We start from the raw sequence: 22,649 nt of genomic DNA, 5'->3' as shown, positions 1-22,649 counted from the left end.
ACAGTGACAAAACAATTACATTGACAATCATGTTACGTTATTTTCAAAATGTTTCCTTTTCTTTTTCATTGCTCTTTAACACACTACTTCTCCGCTGCGAAGTGCGGGTATTTTGCTAGTCTATATATATAATTCACTAAGCCTGACCATGGGATACGCATGACAGAGCCATGCCCGCCAACTCACAGAGCCCTGCCCACCAGCTCTAAGACCATGGGATATGCACGACAGAGCCCTGCCTGACAACTCAACTCTAATTCTCCTTCTGTGTCCACCCTTGCTCTCGAGGCATGCATACTGCCTGCTCAAGTGCCCGCACGCAACACCTCACCAAACACAGCCTCAGTCGCTTTTGTCTCTGCTACAGTCCATATGAACCTCTGAGCTACATTGACTTTTCATTGTTCTTTTCGATTCCAGCTGCTTTTCTATATATATAATCGACCAAGTCGCCCGACCATGGGGTACGCACGACAAAACCCCGCCCGCCCAATCTAACCCTCCTCCTGTGTCATGGAGAACGCACGACAGAGCCCCGCCCTCCATCTCTAATCCACCTTCTGCGTCCACAACACTACGCTAAATCATACAAACACATGCATGAAATCGCTCAGTCCAATCCAACAGCATCTGTACGAATGCTTTTCGGGGAGGATTTATGATGACGATACAATACCTCGACATGTCACACCAATGTTGCAGCGATTTTCGCCGGAGAAGATGGCGAACCGCCTGCCAAAAGGGACATTTGCATCTGTCCCATAGGCAACTCCTGTAAACAGATTTCCACGCTCAGTATGAATTGCGATCCTATGGTTTACCCACTTTTATTCCCTTATGGAGACATTGGCTGGCACAAAGATTTACAACATGTTCCCGATAAAAGAAGCGCCAAGCGAAGAAGGCTTACTCAATGGCAATTTTACGCGTGCAGATTAGCAATGAGGAATACATTTAGTATTTTGCACTCCAGCGGCGAACTATTCCTACAGTACGTCATAGATGCGTATGTTAAAATAGAGGGTGCGCGTCGCAACTATCTCACATTAGATCAACATGATTTGCGCGTGGAACAATACAAAGGACTGTCAGACGCACTGCAAACAAATGCTGAAAATAACAACGTACGTGTAGACAAAATGATCATATTACCGTCCACATTTCCAGGAAGTCCAAGATACATGCAACAAAACTATCAGGATGCCATGGCCATAGTACGTAAATTTGGACAGCCTCATTTATTTATCACTTTCACATGTAATCCTGCTTGGCCGGAAATTCTACATGCACTGTCGGATACCCAAAGACCGGAGCACAGACCTGATATTGTAGTACGAGTCTTTTGGGTTAAGCTGCAGGAATTATTTAGAGACATTCTACAACAACATCTTTTTGAGGTTGTTATTGATTATATTTATGTAATAGAATTTCAGAAGCACGGCCTTCCTCATACCCACATGCTGTTTACTCTTCACAATAATTCTAACAACCAGTCTTCAGCCATGATCAGTTGTACGTGGCTTTTTCTAGGGTTAGATCTTTCGACTCATTATCTGTCATCACCACCAAAACACCTATTCACAACTGCGTCTTTCAAGAAGTATTTATTTCTTCTTGATTTCTGAATTCCTTTCTCACCATTTTCCATTCCTATTCTTACACCGCCGTATGATACAGCGGGCTTCGGTTAGTCATTTAAAATTGTCTAAAATGTATCCAGGGCAAGTTTCAACCTGTGAACGTTGCAATTTAGCTTCAGCCGCACTGGAACACATGTTTTGGACATGCACCAAATTAACATAATTTTAGACAAAAATCTTTGAATGCCTCTCAGACATCCTTGGTGTCACAGTTACTACTAACACATTAATAAGTGTGCTTCATGTACACCCAGAAGGGTTTAAGTGGAGAAGGATAAACTGAAATCGCCTTTACCTGACTACTTGCACATAGACTTTTGTTGCTCAATTGGAAGAATATCACCCCACCTCTTTTATGTCAGTGGGTAGCTGATATTCTATCCAATTTGAAATTGGAACAATCTAATTCTCTCTTAGAGGATCTGCTCAAATCTTTTTAAAAATAGGACAGGATTTAATCAAGAACATTTTAGAATAAGCATCTATATCAACAACATTTATTTATATAGCACATTTTCATACGAACAATGTTGCTCAAAGTTCTTTACATGAGGAAGAAGGAGAAAAAAGACAAAATAAATAATTAAAATTAGGGAACAATAATTAACATTGAATAAAAGTAAGGCCCGATGGCCAGGGAGGACAGAAAAAACAAAAAAAAAACTCCAGATGGCTGAAGAAAAAATAAAATCTGCAGGGGTTCCAGGCCACAAGACCGCCCAGCCCCCTCTAGGCATTCTACCTAACATAAATTACCTCAATCAGTCCTCATTGTATTCAGGGTTCTCATGGAAGAACTTGATGATGATGGTCATGTGGACTTCTGGCCTTTAATCCATTAATATAAGGACATCACAGTGCTTTCATTAGGTGGTGGTGGCGTAGATCACCACCACAGAAAACAAGAAAAAGAACAAAAGAGAAAGTAGGGGTTAGAATGGATTTTGGAGCCACCATGAATAATAATGATAATTAATTGAATATGCAGAGCATCAGGATTTAACTAAGATGAAGCTATGAGAAAGACATGTTAAAGTAATATGTTTTCAGCAGTGTTTTAAAGTGCTCCAGTGTAATAGCCTGTCGAATTCCTATTGGCAAGCTATTCCAGATTTTAGGTGCATAACAGCAGAAGGCCACCTCACCACTTCTTTTAAGTTTAGCTCTTGGAATTCTAAGTAGACACTCATTTGAAGATCTAAGGTTACAATTTGGAGTGTAAGGTGTAAAACATTCCAAAATATAAGGTGGAGCAAGATTATTTAAGGCTTTGTAAACCATAAGCAGTATTTTAAAGTCAAATCTAAATGACACAGGGAACCAGTGTAGTGACATCAAAACTGGGTTAAAACAATTAAAACAAAAAATCAGGGAAAAGGATACTCTTCCTTCCTTGCTGAATTGGTTGTTGGCTTTCCTCTCTTTGTCTTGGGTGGGGGTGGTTTGTTAAGTCTGATTTGATTTTATGGAATGTTAATTGCTTCAAATCAATAAAAAAAAATCTTTTGACATCAGATTGAACAGTGCCTATGTGTGTTGCTGACCGTATCAAAACATATCACATGCATGTATAGTAAATCTGCATTAGTACAGCAATAGACACTAGACCTACCTATCGTACTGTGATTACTTTGACATTTTTATATTTACATATTTCTGTTACTTATAACAGCTTTTTTTTTTGTTGTTAAAAAGAATTCAACAATTTTGGCTCATTTTCCCAAAGCAAACATAATGTCAATGTGGCTACAAGAGCCAATGAACAAGGACAAGTTCCTCAAATTCCCCATAACATCACCTACTCCAAACCCTTCGAATTCTTTATAAACCTAACAAAAATCATCCCAAAAATATGAACCAAACAGGAATGTTATAGGAAATTACAACGCAAATTTTTGGAAGTATAGATTTACTTTTACTGTGAAGTGTGGCAATCAGTGGCAGTTGTGCGCTATCTGCAGTGTGGTAATACCAAATGAAAGCATGAAGCCTTCATCTGTATAGACATTTATAAAGAAAACATTCTTTAAAAATGAAAAAACAAAAATCTTGAGACAACAAGAAAACACTCAAGCATATTTGTGTTTGTACAACAAGATAGCGGACATTATAAGAATTGTCTTGAACATTTAATTGACAAATATACCTTTAAGAAAGTGGACACAATTGCAAAACAGCTCATTTTGCCTTAAGCAATTAATATGTACCACCAGCAAACTAAAGCAGATTCCTTTCTGCAGTCTTTTCACTTACCCTTGATTTCAACAAACTTTCACAAATCCCAGATTACATTTACATGTACTTGTTTAGAGGACACCCTGGTTCAAAACGACTTATGAAAAAGGTCATCATTATTGAATACACTTCTGTCTGGGGGACTATTTGGTAACAAGTGTTACAGAACAGATTTCAAAACTGATCATAATAGGTGAAATCTCAGAACAAAAAACAAGTTAGTTACAATTTCTGCGTTACAAAATATAATAGCTAATATAAATTACATTCATCAAATAGGAGAGTCCTCAAACTCTACTTAAAAAACATTGAGGAAGTCAAAATTTCAGATGGAAGCGAGCAACTCCTTCCACCAGCCAGGAACTATATATGAAAAGAGTTTGTACTGAGATTTAATAGCACACAGAGGTGGCATCACCAGATAACATTAATTAGCAGATGAAAGTGATCAAGAAGGAGGACAGGACCTCACAAGTACCTCCATTTAAATAGGTGCTGACGCGTTGACTTTGTAGGCAAGCATCTCGGATATTAACTTAATATGTGTTGCTATAGGAAGCCAATATAGTGATCTGAAGAGGAGAGCCCCATGTGTCCGCCTCAGCTGATTGAACAACAGATATTTCACTGCAGCTTGAATCATCTGCAGTACCTTGGTGTCAATAATTGAAAACCCACTGCATCCACTGAACAGGATCATCTCCAGACAGAGGAGGAGCTTCAGCGACAAACTGCGGTCACTGTCCTGCTCCACTGACAGACTGAGGAGATCGTTCCTCCCCCACACTATGCGACTCTTCAATTCCACCCAGGGGGGTAAATGTTAATATTATACAAAATTATTGTCTGTCTGTTATACCTTTATTGTTATAACTCTTTAATTTAATATTGTTCTTTATCAGTATGCTGCTGCTGGAGTATGTGAATTTCCCCTTGCGATTAATAAAGTATCTATCTATCTACAGCACATCACTTTTTCCACATTTTTTTATGTTACAGCCTTATTGCAAAATGGATTATTCATTTTTTTCCTCAGAATTCCACACACAACACCCCATAATGACAACATGAAAAAAGTTTACTTGAGGTTTTTGCAAATTTATTAAAAATAAAAAAACTGAGAAATCATATGTACATAAGTATTCACAGCCTTTGCTCAATACTTTGTCGATGCACCTTTGGCAGCAATTACAGCATCAAGTCTTTTTGATTATGATGCCACAAGCTTGGCACACCTATCCTTGGACAGTTTCGCCCATTCCTCTTTGCAGCACATCTCAAGCTCCATCAGGTTGAATGGGAAGCGTCGGTGCACAGCCATTTTAAGATCTCTCTAGAGATGTTCAATCGGATTCAAGTCTGGACTCTGGCTGGGCCACTCAAGGACATTCACAGTTGACCTGAAGCCACTCCTTTGATATCTTGGCTGTGTGCTTAGGGTCGTTGTCCTGCTGAAAGATGAACTGTCGCCCCAGTCTGAGGTCAAGAGCGCTCTGGAGCAGGTTTTCATCCAGGGTGTCTTTGTACATTGCTGCAGTCATCTTTCCCTTTATCCTGACTAGTCTCCCAGTTCCTGTCACTGAAAAACATCCCCACAGCATGATGCTGCCACCATCATGCTTCACTGTAGAGATGGTATTGGCCTGGTGATGAGCGGTGCTTGGTTTCCTCCAAGCGTTTTGCCTGGCATTCACACCAAAGAGTTCACTCTTTGTCTCATCAGACCAGAGAATTTTGTTTCTTATGGTCTGAGAGTCTTTCAGGTGCCTTTTGGCAAACTCCAGGCGGGCTGCCATGTGCCTTTTACTAAGGCGTGGCTTTCGTCTGGCCACTCTGCCATACAGGCCTGATTGGTGGATTGCTGCAGAGATGGCTGTCCTTCTGGAAGGATCTCCTCTCTCCACAGAGGACCTCTGGAGCTCTGACAGAGTGACCATCGGGTTCTTGGTCACCTCCCTGACTAAGGCCCTTCTCCCCCGATCGCTCAGTTTATATGGCCGGCGTGGTGCTTAAAAGAAACCATAGCCTTTTACAGACCGACCTGTATGAAACAAATAGCACACGAATTGCAAAGAATAAAAAAAAAATAACAATAATAAGAAACCTCCTGCATTTCATTGTTTTCAGTCATTATCCATGAAACTGAAAAAAAAAATAATATATATATATATATATATATATATATATATATATATATATATATATATATATATACACACACACACACACACACGTGTTAAAAAAAACAAAAAACTATGGACTCGTTTGATTAAGACATATAATATTTACATTCAGGATGATGGCGTGTATTTCCACCATTACAAAACGAGTAAAAGAGTCTCCCCCTAACATGGCCTCCTGCCCTACTGATATTGAATATAATAATCTCCAACAATAAATAGCGATAAAAGCAAAACGCAGTTACTTTTACACACATACATATTGGGCTTTTCCTTTAATCTAAAATAAAGCACATTTAGTACATACAGTTTTATAAAGAAGACTTTTCGTTAAAAATAAAAATGATCAAATTTAACCCGGGAAATCATCGCAAAAAGGTAGTAAGGCAGCCAATCAAAGCGCTAATATTAGCAAGCCCGACTAATCCAATAAGGAAGCCAACTCTTTGTTTCCAGGTAAAGAAAACGGCACCATAAAGATTTCAATACGTTTAAATGGGGGAGAAGCCAATTGGAAAAAATGTTGTTAAAGCGTAGGGCGTAAACCGCGCAACGTAGCCAATAGACAAAAGCGTTTATCTTTCTAGGGCGGGTTTAAAAATACCCTACCCAATGACAAAATTTAAACAGCCGCCTGGTTGCTAGGTAAAAAGTAGCGCGCAGATTCTCGCTCTTTTTACCGTCAGGTGACGCTGTATTTACAAACTGTAACGGATTTTGGAGAACGAAATATTGTAACATTTCAGGTATAAAGAGGACATTTAAAACGAAATACAAGAGTTGTAGGCCGTCTGAGATGAGCTCGATAGATGTGAAAAAGTTAAAAGTCGCCGATCTACGGGCGGAGCTGCAACAGAGGGGCCTAGACACGCGCGGCCTGAAGGCCGAACTAATCGACCGCTTGCAAGCTGCAATCGACTCTGAGAACGGCGGAGTGAAGGTAGGGGAGGCCGCGGTGGGAGACTGGCCTGCTGAAAGCGATTCAAGTCTTGAATGTGGTGATTCACACGACATTCTAGAGCAGGAGACTGAAACAGAGGCTGGAGATCCAGAGGACGTTTTTAAAGCCGCAGAAAAACAAGAACTGACGGAAGCGGCGAGTCCAGCGGAAGGGGGTTCTCTGCTTCAAGAACAGCCATCACTGCTAACCGCTTCAGGGGTGACAGGGACGATTAAGGAAGCTAATCCACCCGTTCCTTCGCCGGTAAGAACATCATTAGAGCTACAGAAACCGCAGCAGTCGCCATCCCCTGCAAAGTTGCAGCTAGGAGGTTCGGAGACCATGGCAGAACAACAGAACGCAAAGCAAACCGTGCAGGCCACAGAGCAGGGAGGGAAGGCTGCGGGGAACGCAGCAGAACCAGAGTGCGAGAGTCGCAGCACGCAAAAGGCGAACGATAAGGAGGGAGATGCCGCGAAGATTCCCGCTACCAAGGAGGACGGTGTGAATGGGGAGCAGGTTAAGATGGAACCTGGGCAGAGTGAAGACTGGCCCACCGAGAGGGAGGCCGGGAGCGACGACTCTGGCTCTGAAATGGAGCACGAAGGCGAGCAAAACAACCAGGGTGAGAGTTGCATTATGATCGTGTTGAGTTCGTTGGGATGGCGAACATACACGCTGTTCGGCACAGGTTAATCGTTTATTGGTAGCTTACTGTTTCTTGCTTCGTTCTTTCGGCTCAATACTGCGCCCTCATGTTCACGTGTTAATCGTTAGTGGTGACATTTTACTTCAAATTTAAACTAAGATAACAATGCCGCGTACTGTCCAGTTAGCAAACTTTGGTCCATACTTCCAGCATGTTACTTCAAGTTATATAGTGTGATTTGAAACGTTCACGCATCGAATAGTGGTTAAAAAGTAAATGGCCGAGGCGCGGGTGTTCATTCATTCGTCCGTTCGTTCGCGGTTTTCTATAAAAGCTTCGAGCGTCGGAAGTGTTGGTGATTGGTGCTGGTTAAGCGAGGCAATTCTGAAAAGCCTTATTTAAATAAATTTCGCATAACCAATCAGTCCACCCACAGTTGTTGGATGTAGAGATGAATGATCTTCGTGTTCTGGCCAAATCAACAAGTACTACGTAGTGTAATTTACTTGGGGAATGTCCCGTAGTTGTTCCGTTTGGTATGTCTAGTGCTGTCACACTCGTATCTAGTCTCGCACCACACGAGGTTATGTAGACAAAAATTTCAGTTTTCGGTCATTGAATTCTTGGCCATTTCAATAGCCTGTATATAAAGTTATTAAACCCAAAAATTTACGGTTCTATTGTGCAAGGTTTAACTCTTACTCGTATTGCACAATTGTATTATTTAATGATGTATACATTTAGATTAACCTAAAGATACCGATATGCATGGAAGCAGTATTTTATTAAGTTGCAGATTTTTTATTTTTTTTTAATTCATCTGGGGAAATTAAAAATATTATGGTGTCTGGTGTTTTTCTGTTAAGCCTGTGTGACTTGATTGTTTCATTTTATTTGAATCGTGCACTTTTATTCAGTTTGACTAATTGTTGAACTCTACTCGTTACAGACAAAAAAGAGGAAGAGCAAGGTGAACGCAGAGGTGTGAAAAGACCTCATGAAGAACGGGGGCGAGGCTACTATGAGTTTAAAGAAGAGGTTAACTACAACCGGTAACTACACGAAATTCTTTCTTTACGTGGAACGTAGGCATCGGTGCATTTTATTCATTTTTAAGTCAAGTTAATTGTCGGGATTAAAGTAACTTTTAATTCTTTTTTGACTGAAGAATGTCTTTAGATGTGTTGCTGTTAGCTTTAGATAGTGTGGTTTGTTGATTTAGTCAGTGCTAAGACCTCTTGTACGTTATGCAAATCGCATAAGATCAATCCTTCCGTATTTCTGTACTTGTGAAGGACCGTGACCTGATGTTTGTTTAATGTAGACGGTTTGATAAGACATTAAGTAGTGTATGTGTTTTTGGTTGCATAATGTGACTTTTTTTGACAAATGGGCCGTAAGAGATCCAAATTTACTTTTCCAGCTTCCTTTATTATCCGTTAAGGGGTTGGCAATCTTTAACCTGTTTTGCATTTAAAATCCAGAGAATTCTTTAGTTTTAGGGCCCTTCTAATTTCGAACCCTTTGACAAAACCTTTTAAAGCAAGTTTTTTTACCTTTTTAAACCAAGTTTTCTTTTATGAAACATCTATAAAAGTTAAGTGCTTGCACCTGTTTACCACTAGTAACCATGAGCTAGGCCGTCCTTGGTGCTTCTGTTTTCACTGGTTGTCCAATCACAAAAAAAAGGATTCTAAGAATAACCATGACATATTTGCTGCTTGTGTAGTTCTGCTTGGTATTTAGAACCTGTGATGATGTCACACTGACTAGTTGGTTGTAGTCTATGTATGTGACAGGATCCAAAGCGGGCTTTTTTTTTTTTCTCCAAACTTTGTTTGGATTGGGTTTGTTTTTCCCAATGATGGCTTTTAATGCAAAATTAATGTTTTATTGGCTAGCTACATAGATTACAATGTGCAAGGTCACTCACAGCCTGAGGTGTATCAAAAGCTTGCATATTGTAGTATTTTTAGCTAGCCAATAAGGTGTTCTTGTTGCATCTATTGTGGCTAACACAGTACAACACCCCACTACTATGCAAAATAAGGTAACGAATGCACCATATCAATGTTAAAAGTGCGAACACTTTTAGATGTAATTGTTAGAAGTTCAAAAACTTTGATATAATCCTGCTTTTCATGCCTTTGGAAACTTTGCAAAACAGGGTTCTGTGTGCAAATCTGTATCAAGGAACTTAGTATTATTGATCTTCCTGAATTGTGTAGAATAAAACTGAGACAAATTCATCCAAGAGTATACTGAAGCAGCAAAAGCATAGAAGACCGTTTGCATTATTGTATTCTAAGGGGAAATGAGAGATTTATTTATTTTTTTTAATCCTTGTATGAGTAACACAACCTGTAATGTAAAAGTAGAACAACACTAAGAATGTGACTTGAGATTGGTTTGTTAAAGTGGGTTATGTGCTAGAGGCAGCATTATTATGGATTTTACCCCCCAACCCCAAAGTACACAAGATCTGTAGTTAAATTCCTACATTATACGTTCGATGTATTAAGTCTTGTGAATTGGGATCTGATGGTTTTTATAACCTGGATATTAGTTATTGTACTTGAGTTTATTTCCTTGATGTTGGATAGACTTGCTCCAATTGGGTTGTTCTGGGACGTGCAGTGGAACACATTAGCCACACATCTCAAGTGTTGGTCACTATTTTTCTTGTAGTAAGGACTACTTTGAAAACAGTGATTGGGGGGGAAAATGGGACAGGAAGGACCACTGGCCTGAGTGTTCTTCCACAGGTTTATAACTGGTAAATCGTGTGGGCTGTGTTTTGCATTCACTGCAGGTTCATCAATAATCAATGATATTAGGAGTTTTACCAAGAAATTCTGATGTAATAAAAATAAAGTATTGATGGTATTCTTTTTTTGATGCTTAGCCAGAGTCGGTTCACTTGGAGTGGTTTGGCTTTTTAAATTTTTTTGCTTGCAAGATTCCTGTAGTTACATTAACTGTTATACTGCACTAGGGCCAAGTCTCCAGAGCCCGAAGAAGAAGAAATTGAAGAGGAAGTGGATGAAAGTTTGGTCTGTCTTGATACATGTGAGTATCATACTTTTTATGGGGGCAGGCTATTGTTAGGATTTCTCAAGTGGTGTATTTAGTCTGAAGTATGTCAAAAGAATGTTTGTTTTTTAAAGTTTTGCCAATTTTGTTAATGTTCATATTTCATTGTGGTCTCTTTTTATATAGATAACTGTGATTTGCATTTCCAAGTAAATAAAGAGCGCTACAGTGGACAACCCCTCTTTTCAGAACGTTTTCCCCATCTGTGGTCTGGTAGCCGTGCAACTCATGGTGTGACAAAAGGGCGGATTGGCTTTGAGGCTAAGGTATTTTGGAGTTTTAATTAAAAAAATAATAATAATAAATACACAACAGCACTTGGTTTTCTCAGCTTATTTATGTAAGGGTGTGTGTGTGTGTGTGTGTGTGTGTGTGTGTGTGTGTGTATATACATATATAGCAGGGGTCCCAAGCCAGGCTGTGCGAGAAATGCCGGCCACGGTGATTCACTCGGTGAAGGGCTACAGCAAAAAGGCTGCCCCCTTCACTGAGGACACTTCTCAGAACACTAGGTGGATGGGGCTTTGCAGCGGCGCAGACAGGCGAGAGTATTACAACGAAGTATTTTTATATTCCCGACAGTTTTCCCATATGACACAAGCCTACAGAAATCTCGTTACTATGAAGTACATTCAGCAGATACTTTCATTACAATGAAGTGACCTTGAAATGCTTGAATGAATCATCCACAGAGCAGTTAGTTCTGTGGTGGCAGCTCAGTTGTGCACATTTGCACAACGATCCCCAAACAGAAACAATGTGAAATAAAAAAAAAAAAATTCTTTCTTTGAACTTTCCTTGTACTGTTTGTTTGCCGTTTTTTGTTTTCTGTGGTTTTCCGGGATACCTTTTGCTTATTGCTTGTCAACATTTGAAAAACATCCATTGGAATTTAACTCATTGTAACCCTCCTATAAAAACGGCAGACATGAAAAAGTGATAACTGTGTTAATGTTTGTGATGTGCAATCTGTTGGAATGACAAATGCAATGCATATGTCTTTGTTGTATCCAAACGAAGAAAAATCTCGGGTTGCAAATGTATGTGAACTGCTGCATTTGAAGACATCAAAAAAGCATTTTCATGTGGTTCAGGAAAAGATTAAAAACGCAAGAGAGGCTATTGAAGCTGCTTCCATTTCCAACATCCTGTCTTTGTGAGGCAGCGTTTTCTGCAGTGACCGCAACCAAAATGAGATTACAGGAGTAGACTAAACATAAGCAACACACTTCGCATGTCACTGTCTTCCATTGTCCCCAGATGGGATCGTCTGGTTGCAGGAAAACGAGCTCAGGGCTCCCGCTGATTCTGCATTATGGTAAGCTGTATAATATCTATTACGATATTATAACTTAAATATAGGGTTCCAGCGTGTGGCCTTCAATTAAATCTGACAATAACATTCATAAGCCAACTTAATCCAGTTCATGGTGACAGAGGGGCTGAAGTATACCCCAGGGGAGCTGGATATAAGGTAGGAATTGGTCTTGGACAGGGCACCAGTTCATTGTAAGGCCCACATACATATGTGCTGGTACTTGCAATGCAATAATTGTCATAAACTACATACACAAAAGAACAGACTGAAATTCTGCACTGACAACAGCCGGGTATGGGACTCAAACCAGGGTGTTGTCTGTGAGAAAGAAACATAAAATACTAGAGTGTGACTGCGTAGTGGTTAAGATTGCTTAAAAATATGCAATTTTATATATTTATTTGCCTTGTATTGTAAAAGGTTCTGTTTTTGTTATTTTTTTTACTTTATGGCATCTTGATAATTTCAATCTTCCTCCTATGCAGGTATCTAAGAAATTGAAAGCAAAAGACCTTCTAGAAGAGGATCCTGAGACACATGTACTTCGTGTCGGCTGGTCCGTCAATAACGCAAGTGTTCAGCTTGGTAAGATGCAGAACTTTTAAAGATGTCTTTCAATTTCTCCTTCGTACAGTATAACCTTTAATAAAGTTATAATGTAAACTTCCAACAAAGGGGGGGGTGTGGTGTGTTTTTTTAATATTAGAAGGAAAAATGTTACCATTTCTAGAAAGGTATAAGTTGCACTCAATACCTCCTTTTCAGTAATTTCAGGAACTACTAGTCACTGTACGGTTTCTGTATCTAGTTTAGATTGTATACATGTAGAGCAGAATAGCCGTAAAAGTTAGTCTTCTAAAAACCTGAAGCCGCATTCCCTTTCTGAACCCGTGTTACTAAAAATGCACCATAAATTGCTCCTCTTGGCTCTCCTACCCCCAAAGATTTTTTTTAGAGGCCTAGAAATTATGTAATTTATGCCATACCATCTAGAAATGATCAAGTCCTTGCATTCTAGCATTTTGACATTGCTTTGAATGAGAATAAGACAGCAACATGTATTGTAGGTGACTATCAGTTTCCACATGAATGCCTCTTTTTCTCGCAACTCGGATACTAAGAGCAGTTATTTTACAGCAGTAAGTTTTTAAAAAACCTTGAGAGAGAAGACTGCAAAATACTCTGTAAAATTGTGTGTGCTTTTGAAATCTGTAGGTGAGGATGAGTTATCCTTTGGGTATGATGGCCGTGGGAAAAAGGTGGAAAATCGTGCTTTTGAAGACTTTGGCGAAACATTAACTGAAAATGATGTTGTTGGCTGTTATGTGGTGAGTATTAAGGCACTTGGGGTGGGCTATGAGAAATTGCAGACATCTGGTTTCATTTCCAGAATGTATTTTTACCTGTAGGTTCTGTTGAGATGATGTACAGAATGCACTCTTGTACTGTTGATCATGGTTGGAAAGTTCATTTGGTTCTTAATTACTACTTTTTCTTTGGCAGAATTTTGAAGGGGAGGAGATAGAGCTTTTGTTCCAGAAGAATGGCACAGATCTTGGTGTGGCCTTCACTGTTAGTAAAGATGCTCTAGGAGACCAAGCTTTATTTCCTCACGTGCTATGTAAAAATTGTGCTGTTGAAGTTAACTTTGGGCAGCTAGAGGAGCCCTTTTTCCCCACGGCGGAGGGGTTTGTGCTGATGCATCAAATATCAGCTGAAGAACGGGTCCGCTCCTCCATGGCACCTAAATCAAAAGAGGAGTGCGAGGTGAGTGTGTTGAACTGTTTTTCTTAAAATGATTGCATATTAATAAACCTGAAAACCAAAACAAAAGATATTATGCCAAGAGAGGATGCAAGTAGTCGAATTTAGTAGTAGAATTTTTATATTTACAGTTATTAATTTTTTGTTGACAAGAAAAATGCCTTTATGAGAGGAAGGAAAATGCAGTTTCTGAATAAGGTCCTTATTTCTTTAAATTGGTTTTACTTTTACACCATAGGTGCTGATGATGGTTGGAATGCCTGGTGCTGGAAAAACTCACTGGGCTCGTAATCATATGATTGAGAACCCAGAGAAGCATTACAATGTTCTTGGGACAAAAAATGTCTTGGAACGAATGCGAGTAAGTATTAGATTACTTTGGCATAAAGGAACTACTTAGAGTTTGATAAAATAGTACTTAACGATATCTGGACATCCATTCATCCATTATTGATTAAAACCAAGCAATTTTGGACTCAAGTCCGTCTAACCAACTCATCTTGTTGGGGATATAGGTGGATAATCGGACTCCAATTGATTTTTGGGGATTCTGTATTAAACTAGTTTACTGTTTTACTAACCGACTTTTTTGCCAGTAAGTAAAGCAGTGTTTTCTTTGAACTAATGTAGGTCATCTGTTCCACTGACATACCTTTTTATCGTATCGTATGTAAAACTTGGATGTACTGAATGGATATTCTGTTCAGTCGGTGAAGTTTATTTTTATGAGCCCTATTTTGTTTTTCAGGCACAGACACCTGAAGGAGCTCAAGTAAGTGCTGAACAGAAGGAGATGTTACTGCAGCAGGCAACCCAATGTCTTAGTCAGCTTATCCAGATTGCTGCTCGTAAAAAGAGGAACTACATTCTTGACCAGGTAGGGAACACTTTTTTTTGGGGAGGAAACAAAAAAAAAAAAAACCTGTGTACCTGCTGTCCAAATAGAAAGGTTTACATGTACTTTCCCAAACCCTACCTATAATTATATAATGTGTATGTATATGTTTGTGTGTGTGTGTTTGTTGTCCTAAGCTGGTATGCTTGGAAGAATACTATTCAAAAATTGATTTTAAATGTGAATATTGCTAACTGCACTGACTCTGTTTCAGGCTAATGTGTACAGCTCTGCACAGCGACGTAAGCTGCTGCGATTTAAAGGGTTCAATAGAAAGGCAGTGGTAGTTTGCCCCAGTGATGAAGAGTGGAAAAAGCGACTGCAACTCCACCAGCAAGAAGAAGGAGAAGAAGTGGCTGAAACCTCTCTTCTAAAGGTTAAAGGTAGGAACTGCTTAGCATTGACAAATTATTAGTTTCTCTCTCTCTGTTTACATTTGGTATAGTCTGTTAGTCCACAGACATTCTCACATTTCTGTTTTCACATTTAAAAATTGCTGGTTAGTTTTTGTAGAGTGCTATATACTGTACTGTAAGTGAGGACATTTTTACCATCCTTTGTGTGCTTTGTTACACAAGTTTTTGTTTTTATATAATCTGCATTGGTAAATCAGCACTTGTTAATAGTTCTTGTTACTTTATGAAATGTTTAACTTGTCAGTAATTTTTGTTTTTGTGTGGGGTGTTTTTATTTCTGGTTCAGATGTGGGGGTTCAGTCACAAAACTCTCTCCTAACCTGTTTCAGCAATTGAGTGACATGCTATTGTAGCTTGCTTGGATACATCTTGACCATACAATGATATTCTGCCAGTGACAAGTAATTCCTCATGTATGAAATGCTAGATTATTCAGAAGTTTAATGGTAATATCAGGTTTTGAGGTTTTTGGACTGACCTGTGTGGTCCATTTGTTTTGTGGGTTTGTTTGTGTGTGGTTTTTTTTGTTTATAATAACTGGATTAAATCTATGTATTTTAGTGAGTTTTACACTCCCGTCCAAGTGTAATTTTCTGGAAGAAGTCATCTATTCTGAACTACAGAAAGAAGAGGCAGAGAAGCTGCTTGCGACATACAAAGAAGAAGCTCGCAAAGTGCTTCCCCCACCACCAAAACGCAAGAAACATCGTAATCGACGTAAACAGCAGAATCGCAATATCCGAGGTGGAGGGATGATGGGGACAGGAATCCTACCTTTGCCATATGGTAAATGTGTTGATATTCTTGGCTGAGGGTTGTTGCTTACATCATATCCATGTGCTTGTCACCGTAGTCTGTACATGTTGAAAACTAGCTAAAAATACTAGTACAGTGCACTGAAATGTAGGTTTAAGAATGAAGAGGGGACTGATTGCACATGGCAACTGACCATTAGTGCTGTTCTAAGTTTGGTTGTAGGTACTAATTGTTGGGTCAAGAGGTGTGGTGTTTTTCTTTTTCCCCTAATCTTCTTTTATTTTTGTCATGGTTAGATATGAACTGAAATGGTTTTGGCCAGTCTCTCACAGCATTGCATCGTGCACAACCCAAGGTTAAAAAAATGAACTTTAACATATGTTGATGCACTTTTTTATAAGTAGCCTGCAAAAGTGTAAGCGAAAATATTTTAATGAAGTAGAAATGCTGGTGTTTGCCATCTTATTTTAATAAGGCACTTCCTACATTTAATGGAACATCTTTTAAATTTAGTGTAATGAATGGTACACATGGACTGTTATCCCAACCAGGCTTGAACAAGGATCCTTAACTAGCCAGGAGGCTGGTGTAATGGAAGGTTTGGGGGGAATTAAGTACTTCTGAATATTTTCTCTCCCAATGCACTAGTTGGCAGCATCCCAGGGTTTGGATTGCCACACAGACACTTGCATGTCATGCTGGGTCCTGTAGTCCTTTGGGCAGTCCTGTTGGGCTCCATGTGGGCTGGTGGGGTTAGCTGCTGGGATCCACAATCCCTGCTTTCAGGAATTTTTTATATAAACCTGAAGTGCTTCTAACGTGCAATGCCCTAACACCGGAAGTACTCCAGGGTCATAGATAAAAGAAGCCACTTGACTCGGCCGGGCAAGTCGTAGTCGACTGGAAGAGGAAGAAAATTGCCTGAAGGAATGGAGGGAGAAAAAAAATATTGTGGTGGTTTGCAATGTACTTGGTGCAAACAAACCCTATTTTACTGGGACTTTTGTTGCTGTGGTTGTGTCAGTGGTTTGGGGTGCAGCAACTCCCACTACTGGGCATATTAGATTGTTTCTGTTCTGTGCCAGAAACCCCATCTCCAATTATAGTATTTTGTTGAAAAATTGCTTTTTCTGTCCCAGTTATTACTTATGTTCAGTCCTACTGCAGACAGAATTGATTGCAATTGTTTTTAGATTGGGTCTTTTTTTGTTGTTTTGTTTTAAAGGCTAAATTGGAATTTTAAGACATTGGCAGAAGCAGAAACTGGTGACATCCGGGTCTGTATGATTGAGAATAAAGGAACAACACTTGTACTGTATATATTGCAATAGAAGGCATGGACACTAGTACTGTATATATTGCAATGGAAGGCATGGATGGATTTGCATACCAGCTGGGTTGGTTGCTTAACATCCACACAAGTGTTATAGTGGTAGTGATGCTGCCTTACAGTAAGGAAATCATGGGTTCACGTCCTGAGTCTTCTCTGCATTGGAAGCGCTTTGAGTAGTGAGAACAGTGTTTATAGATATAAAAAATTGTTCCTAGCTGGGAAGCTATCACAGTGGAAGAAGAGATGGAGACTGATCTATTTTACAGTTAACTTGACTTTAATGTTAGTGTACGAACGTGCTGCTACAAACTTTTTATTTAAGCACATTATTTTAAAGGGAGCTAACCACCCTCATTTAGCTGATGCAAACTAACTTGCGCATTTGTGCTGGAGTAGGCATTCTAGTAAATGTGCTTCCTTGTAGGTAGCTGTCCTGAATTTTGACCCAGGAATATTTGTTTTTAAATATTATAAACTGAGCACAAGTTGTACTAAGAACTTGAAACGTATTCATTAAATATGACTAGTTACTACTGGTGGTTATCTCCACATTGATAATGAGATGTTTTAGAGACAGAAGATCACTATACAAGAAAAATTTTCTAAAAGTAGTTTGTAGAATTTACTGGTGTGCGTTTACTGGTTGTCTGAATATAAGTGTTAGGCATTTGTCTGGCATTATTGGAATGTTCAAGTGTTTGTGCCACAAATATGTAAGTTGAATTATGATTTGTTCTGTGTGGATGCTCCTTTTTCCCCCCATTTTCTTTTTCTTGCACATTGTGTTTGTTCATGAATACTAAGGCATGAATTTTTGAATATTGTAATCTAAATACTTGTCTAGATATAGTTGGAGTGCTTTTTGTTTTTTTATCTATCTATCTATCACTGTTAGTGACATTTCTGCATGACTGATAATTTACTCGTAATAGGATGAACAGACCCAACTGTCACGACATGCATGCTGGTTGTTCTGAGTAATTGACTCGTTCATTGAAAGGGGGGTGTGTTCGATATGATTGCAGTGTGAAAAAACTGTTATTGTCCCTTTATAAAAGAAAAAGGAAAGCAAATGTTTCACATATTGTTATAAAATATTTCCGTCTGAATTGCTAAGTAAACTGGGACATTCCAAACATAGTTTTAAGGAACAACGCAAGGTAATTGGAGAGGGGAAAATTTATAAAGTGCAGCAAATTATGGATGCTCGGTTAAGTGCCATTTTAAAGAATTGAAATCAACAAAAACCTGAAACATGAAGAAGAAAATGAGCAACTACTGTTAATGGATTGAAGAATAGTCAGAATGGTAAAAATTCACCAGACACCCCAAAGATTACTCAAATGAAGACTGAGAAGCATAGTGGTGCAAAAATCGTGGTTTGGGGATAGTTTTTCATTCTGTGGTGTTGGGCCTATTTATTGTATACCAGGGATCATGGATGTTTGAATACATCAGAATATTTTTAAGAGATTATGTTGTTGTATGCCAAATAGGAAATAGCATTGTCAACAAGACGCCGCTGCCAAACGCCACCAGTTATCAAGCAATATCTTGGTTCCAGACAAAAAGGATTGAGGTAATGGAGGGGCCAGCTCGATCTCCTGACCTCAACCCTATTGAAAACTTGTGGGTTAACATTTAAAAATGCATTTTCTGAAGCAAAACCCAAAAATTTACAGGAACTATGGAATGTAGTTTGTACATCATGGGCTGAAATACCTGCTTATATGTGCCAGAAGTTGGTTGCCTCAACACAACGCAGGTGCGCAATAGTTATCAAAAACAATGCTTATGCAACTAAATATTAGTTTGAGTTGGAAGAGAAAAATGTCAACACTGCTTTTGTTTTTGAACAGATAAATATTCATTTTCTTTGCTTCCTGTAAAAGAATATTGCAGACTTGATAAAATGTGTTAATGTTTTGATTTGGAATTGAATATGCAATGTTTCCACTACATTTAAATATTAGAAAAATTGAAATAATTTACAGCTTTTATTTATTAACAGTGGGTGGTAGTTGTAACCTGTTGTTCTGTTTCCTAGGGCCAAACAGAGGTGGTTTCAATCACCGTCCATTTGAGCCACCGCAGCCTTTCTGGGGGGGACAGCCACGCAGAGAGGTATTACAAATCTGGATGAAAATTCTAAGTTTAATTTGCTCTTCATTTTGATTGCACTAAATTGAATAGTTCAAAGTGGAGTTTTTAGTAGAAGACTTTTACAGTAAACTGCCAAATAATTCATGTAAGGTTCTAGTGTAAACATTTTGTGTGTCCTTTTAAATTTTTAATAGCCTGATGAAATACTTGATAGTGAGAAACTACTGGTTTTCTAGGTGGTAATGTTTGAACACACATTGCAATTTAACTCCACTTTTGAATTGGGCAGATAGTATTTAATTGGTGTCTGTTAAAGCAAAAAGCTTGATAAATTATTCACAATGTTATCACAAACTTTTTAATTTAAGCATTTTTTTCTTCTGCATAAACAGCAGGAGTACAGACCATTTTATAACCAGTACAGAACAGAATATGACCGGTTTTATGGGCGAAACTATGATCCACAGCGGTATCGGGAGTACTACAGGCAATACACTCAAGAGGTATGCTCTCTCTCTCTCTCGCCCCTTTGGTAAATGGGTAGAAAACTGAAGATCAGCTGTGGGTCAAATCTTCTAAAGGAAGACTTGCCTAGTTTGTATACTGTTTTATTTGAAAATGTAATATCCGCAGATTCCAGTAATTTTTGGGGGAAAGAATTTTCATATGTGGGTTAGCGTCAGGCCAAACATTTTGACTTTTGCTAGGGAAGTTGTTCAAAAATAAATGTAAGTTTGCTCTGCTTAAAGTGTCAATCACATTTATATAGACACCTTAGCTTCTAAGACTTCTAGCAGCCCTTTTTCATAATCCATACAAACTTTAAGACTCCTAACCTTACGAGTTTGCAGCAGTGTTGCATTTAACATATTTGTTAAAACTCTTGCAGCAGGAGCATGTGTTTGCTGTCATGTGAAATGATATGGTGTTCTTCCATGGAAAATATTAAGTCTTCACAAATTCAGCTTTTTGTGAGAGTAACACTTCATGTGTGTGTGTGTGATTATAGTAAGCCCCAAGATTTCTGTCCTGCAATAAAGCCTAAGCTATAGACCACAGTGCAAAAGTGCCATTATTAGCACAAATTTCTCAAACTGTAAGTTACTTCAGAAATAAGATTTATGTGGAATTCAGTAAACCACACCTGGAATAATTTTCATTTTCTGCTGCATTCAAATAGGGGGAAATCCTATTTTCAGTGCATTCATGTTGACAGTCTGAAAAGTATTTTCTAAGAAGAAGAAGGAAAAAAAAAAAAAAACTACCTTAATAGGTAAAAGTGAATGATTCGTACATGTCAAAAGAATATGTATCGGAGTATTTGGCAAATTAGGCAGGTTTACAAACAAAATGGACAGTTCACAAAACTAGCCCAATACAGGTTTATGGTAGTGAGGTGCATCTTCATATCATTCTAGCATATATTAGTTATGGTAAATTCAAGTAGCAGACACATAATGGCAAATCTTTGAGAGAATAGCTAATACCACATTTTATCGGGAATAAAATGTAACAATTTGATCCTTATTTTTGATCGTTGTTTACTAGTGAATGGAGTGAGGAAAGTATTTGGCACATTCTGCCCATAAATTTTACAAAAATGTTTGTGGTTGGGGGGGGTAGGTAATCCGTGTGACAGTGTGGTAGAATATCCATGTCATTATTCTTAAATATTTATTCCATCAGTTGGATGTTGATTATTCTGTGGCTTAATTTTAACTGGTCTCTGCAAGGCAATTCTGAGGTTTTCTTTCTTCCTCCCCAGTGGAACCGCTATTATCGGGATCAGGATCGTTATGGCTATGGTGGTGGTGGCGGGCAACAGGAATTATGGCTATGGAGGAGGAGTCAACTATAGGGGTGGTTATCGGTAAACCCCAGCATGGAAACTTTTGTCTCATTTTCGTATCTTTCCGGCCTAAATCTCAAAACCTTTTTTTTTTTTTTTTTTTTTTTTTGTGCCTCCTTTTTTTGTTTTCTATGGTAGATAGGGTTTTGTTTTTTGTTTGTGTGTTGTTTTTTTTTTTTTTGTCTTCCTTTTCATGCCAGATTGAAATGCCAGTTTAATGATCGGGGACAAAATAATATAATAATTCACCCAAGAGGCAATACACTGCTTTTCTTTTAGTTTCATCCTTTGTGGTAATGGAGGGAGGGGGTGTTTTATGTGGTTTTCATTTTCTTAAATTGTCAACTGTACATTTTTAAAGCAAAAAATGTTAACTTGATTGTCTTAATTGAATACACATTTCAGCTTTTACTAGACTTTTTATATTGTATGTAAATATATATATATAAATACCTATCTAAAATACCTGTCTGCTGATAGAGCAGCTTCTTGCTGCCAACAGATTTGTGCTTGTGGAACAGCATCTTGATTTGAAGCATCCCTCACTTCCAGTGTTTAGTCATGGGGAGAAAAATGAGAGACAGACCATTAGATTAAGCATTTCGGCTTTTACATGTGAGGATATAAATAAAAGCATTTCTATCCTGGAATTTTACTTTATTTTTAAGCTGTTAAATGTCAATGTGGAAATGTTGTTCAGAATGTAATGTTTATTTCAAACCATTCACATCAGGGACAGACAGCATTAGGTATTTAGCTGCCTTCTGAGGCATTGTATGTGCTTTTGAATTAAGTGTGCTTTTTAATTGCCCTGTTTGCCCATTTTGCATTCAAGGACCATTAATGGACAAGTTTGTGGTCTCAAGACTGAGAAATGAGTGAGACCTATGCTTTTGTGTATTATTTTTTATTTTATTTTTTTTTTTTCCCCCTCCCCTCATTCCTCTATGCAGTGGGTACATTTTGAGTCATCTGCCTTAATTTTTATATTTGGCTTCAACTTCTGAGTTGATATTTCCTCTCATTCATCTGTAGATTACATTCATTGCCATATTAGAATTAGCTGTTGAAGCCCTTACTGAATAGAAAAAAGCCACTGTTATATTTATTACAGTTGATAAATGTGATGGTAAAGTTATGTGCAAACTTTGGAATGCTGCAAGAGCTCTGATTAAATTCCTTTGATCTAAACAGGTGGATTGTGCTTATTGTGTAATTACAGATTTAAGAAAAACTTTTTTTAGAGCACTAGACATGGATGGATGAATTTGTTCAAATTTATATTTCCTTATGGTGTAACATTTAAGAAATACATTTTTAATATAGCCGAGTATAGCTTTCATTTTTCAAGGAGTGTGGGCTTTACTGGGGTGTGAAGAGCTGCTGACAACTGGCTATAAATTACCTTGTACTGTACAACTTCTTAATCTAACAGATTGTCAAAAATGGAAAACTGCTTGTTTACTACTAAAGGCCAC

At 38.4% G+C, this 22,649-nt stretch overlaps 1 protein-coding gene across 1 annotated transcript; it reads left to right on the top strand.

The window, feature by feature from the left end:
* Positions 1 to 6,679: 6,679 nt before the first annotated feature.
* si:ch211-107m4.1 (heterogeneous nuclear ribonucleoprotein U-like protein 2) lies at positions 6,680 to 22,362 on the top strand. The gene is made up of 14 exons (XM_039760735.1): positions 6,680 to 7,620; positions 8,594 to 8,696; positions 10,640 to 10,713; positions 10,864 to 11,003; positions 12,541 to 12,640; positions 13,271 to 13,383; positions 13,559 to 13,822; positions 14,058 to 14,180; positions 14,568 to 14,696; positions 14,929 to 15,097; positions 15,692 to 15,916; positions 19,267 to 19,343; positions 19,715 to 19,825; positions 21,088 to 22,362. Exons 1-14 carry the CDS (start codon positions 6,852 to 6,854, stop codon positions 21,178 to 21,180), a joined length of 2,490 nt encoding a protein of 829 aa, XP_039616669.1. The 5' UTR covers positions 6,680 to 6,851; the 3' UTR covers positions 21,181 to 22,362.
* The last annotated feature ends 287 nt before the right edge of the window (positions 22,363 to 22,649 follow it).

The sequence above is a fragment of the Polypterus senegalus genome, chromosome 8, assembly GCF_016835505.1.
Source record: "Polypterus senegalus isolate Bchr_013 chromosome 8, ASM1683550v1, whole genome shotgun sequence".
Taxonomy (NCBI): Eukaryota; Metazoa; Chordata; class Cladistia; order Polypteriformes; family Polypteridae; genus Polypterus; species Polypterus senegalus.
Note: the sequence above shows the minus strand (reverse complement) of the source record. Positions and strands in the feature narration are given on the sequence as shown.